Below are 1,663 nucleotides of genomic sequence, written 5' to 3' on the forward strand. Positions count from 1 at the left end.
CTAAACTCTTAAATCTCTATTCATTTCCTGCCTTCACATTGGTACTTCACTAAAACTTAAGATACACAGTAAATTGTATTCTTTGCCTAATAAATTAATAATTCTATAAGGATTCCAATTTGAAATTCCCATTCTAGGGGTTGGGGATTTAGCTCAATGGTAGCAAGTGCAAGGCCCTGGGTTCAGGCCTCAGCTCCAAGAAAAAAAAGAAATTCAGATTCCCTTAGTAGTATGGCACTTGAGTTTCTTTCTAGCCATGTCTTTAACCCTCATCAGTACACACAGAATACTATAGGCATACTCAGAGAATTGTTTATATAGATAGAAATAAATATTCATCTGTGTGTGTGTTATTACTCAAATACAAATCAGAAATTAAGATCTGTGTGGTAATTTCTCTAGGCTCATTTTCACACAGACATGCATTTTAAAGTATCTTTTACTTTTTAATCTGACAGGAGATTGAAGTAGTCTGGCCTAGATTTTCTTTCTGCCACTTCCCTAGTAACCAAACCATTTTCTGTGATTTCAAGACTTGATTTTGAACAAACAAGCAACTAAGAAACAGTAGTGAGTTGGGTATCTCATGGGTGAGAATGCTAAGACAAGAACAAATGTGACATTCGATTCTAATTGCGACTCTGACTGCGTTCAAATTCTGATTTTCTCAGATTCCTTCAATACATCAACTCCTCTCCTCTGCCCCACTTCCAATTCGGCGATGGAAGAGTCAGCATCTAAGCTGACAGAAGCCGTTCAGGAGCCCACAGTTGTACTGAAAGATGAGCTCAAAAATAGCAGTCTGTCCAAGCCGTTAGAGAAGTCAAAGTCCTGCAAGAGAGTTGAGTGGTCAAGTGACACTGTTGACAATGAGCACCTGGGCCGTCGCTCATCCAAATGCTGTGTTTATGAGAAGCCACGTGCCTTTGGTGAGAGCTCGTCAGAAAGTGAAAATGAAGACAATGACAATGGTGATGTACTCTGTGCCCGGGGACATCAAAAGAGAAGGTGTGTTCTTTCAAATACTGTTGCTAGGACTTCATCTCCCAAGCCTAAAGATCCACCTGAGTCCCTTCCTTCCCCCATTAATGGCTAAACCTCATTTTGCTTCTCCTATCCCTGAACTAGACTGAACCACATTATGTCCATGTTGCTACTCAGGGATTAAATGTTGTTTGACTCTTTTGTGCACGCTTGTGTGTAGTATGTTTAATCTTTGCCCAATGAAGGGCAGGTGGGGCGGGGAAGTAATAATGAAGGAAGGCAGAGGGTGAAACATGGATCATACAGAGTATTTGTAAGCCCTGGTATGGCATAGTTGCTTGTTAACCATACAGGAATCTAGGTTCTCCAAGACATATTTGCTTACTTTTTTGTCCTCAGAAACCTGGACTCTCTGTACCTATCTCTTCCTGGTTAGCCCATGGTCGTCACATCAAACTCCACAATTTCTCCAAGTCATTACCTTGTCCACACTGTATTAGTTACTTTCCTCGTAGTTGTGCCAAAATAACTGACAAGAAGCAATTGAAGGAGATCATTTTGGCTGACAGTTCTAGGGAATACATTCCATCATAGCAGGGAAAACATAGCAACAGACATATGGTTGACATATTTGCATATATATGGGATGAGGGACGCATTTGGTTCATTGGCTAATGAT

At 40.5% G+C, this 1,663-nt stretch overlaps 1 protein-coding gene across 1 annotated transcript; it reads left to right on the forward strand.

Moving 5' to 3' along the window:
• Positions 1-721: 721 nt before the first annotated feature.
• On the forward strand, positions 722-1,096 carry LOC118573943 (E3 ubiquitin-protein ligase PPP1R11-like). Its single transcript, XM_036174527.1, has one exon. It carries the CDS (start codon positions 722-724, stop codon positions 1,094-1,096), a length of 375 nt encoding a protein of 124 aa, XP_036030420.1.
• Positions 1,097-1,663: the final 567 nt, after the last annotated feature.

Source organism: Onychomys torridus, chromosome X (genome assembly GCF_903995425.1).
Source record: "Onychomys torridus chromosome X, mOncTor1.1, whole genome shotgun sequence".
NCBI lineage: Eukaryota > Metazoa > Chordata > Mammalia > Rodentia > Cricetidae > Onychomys > Onychomys torridus.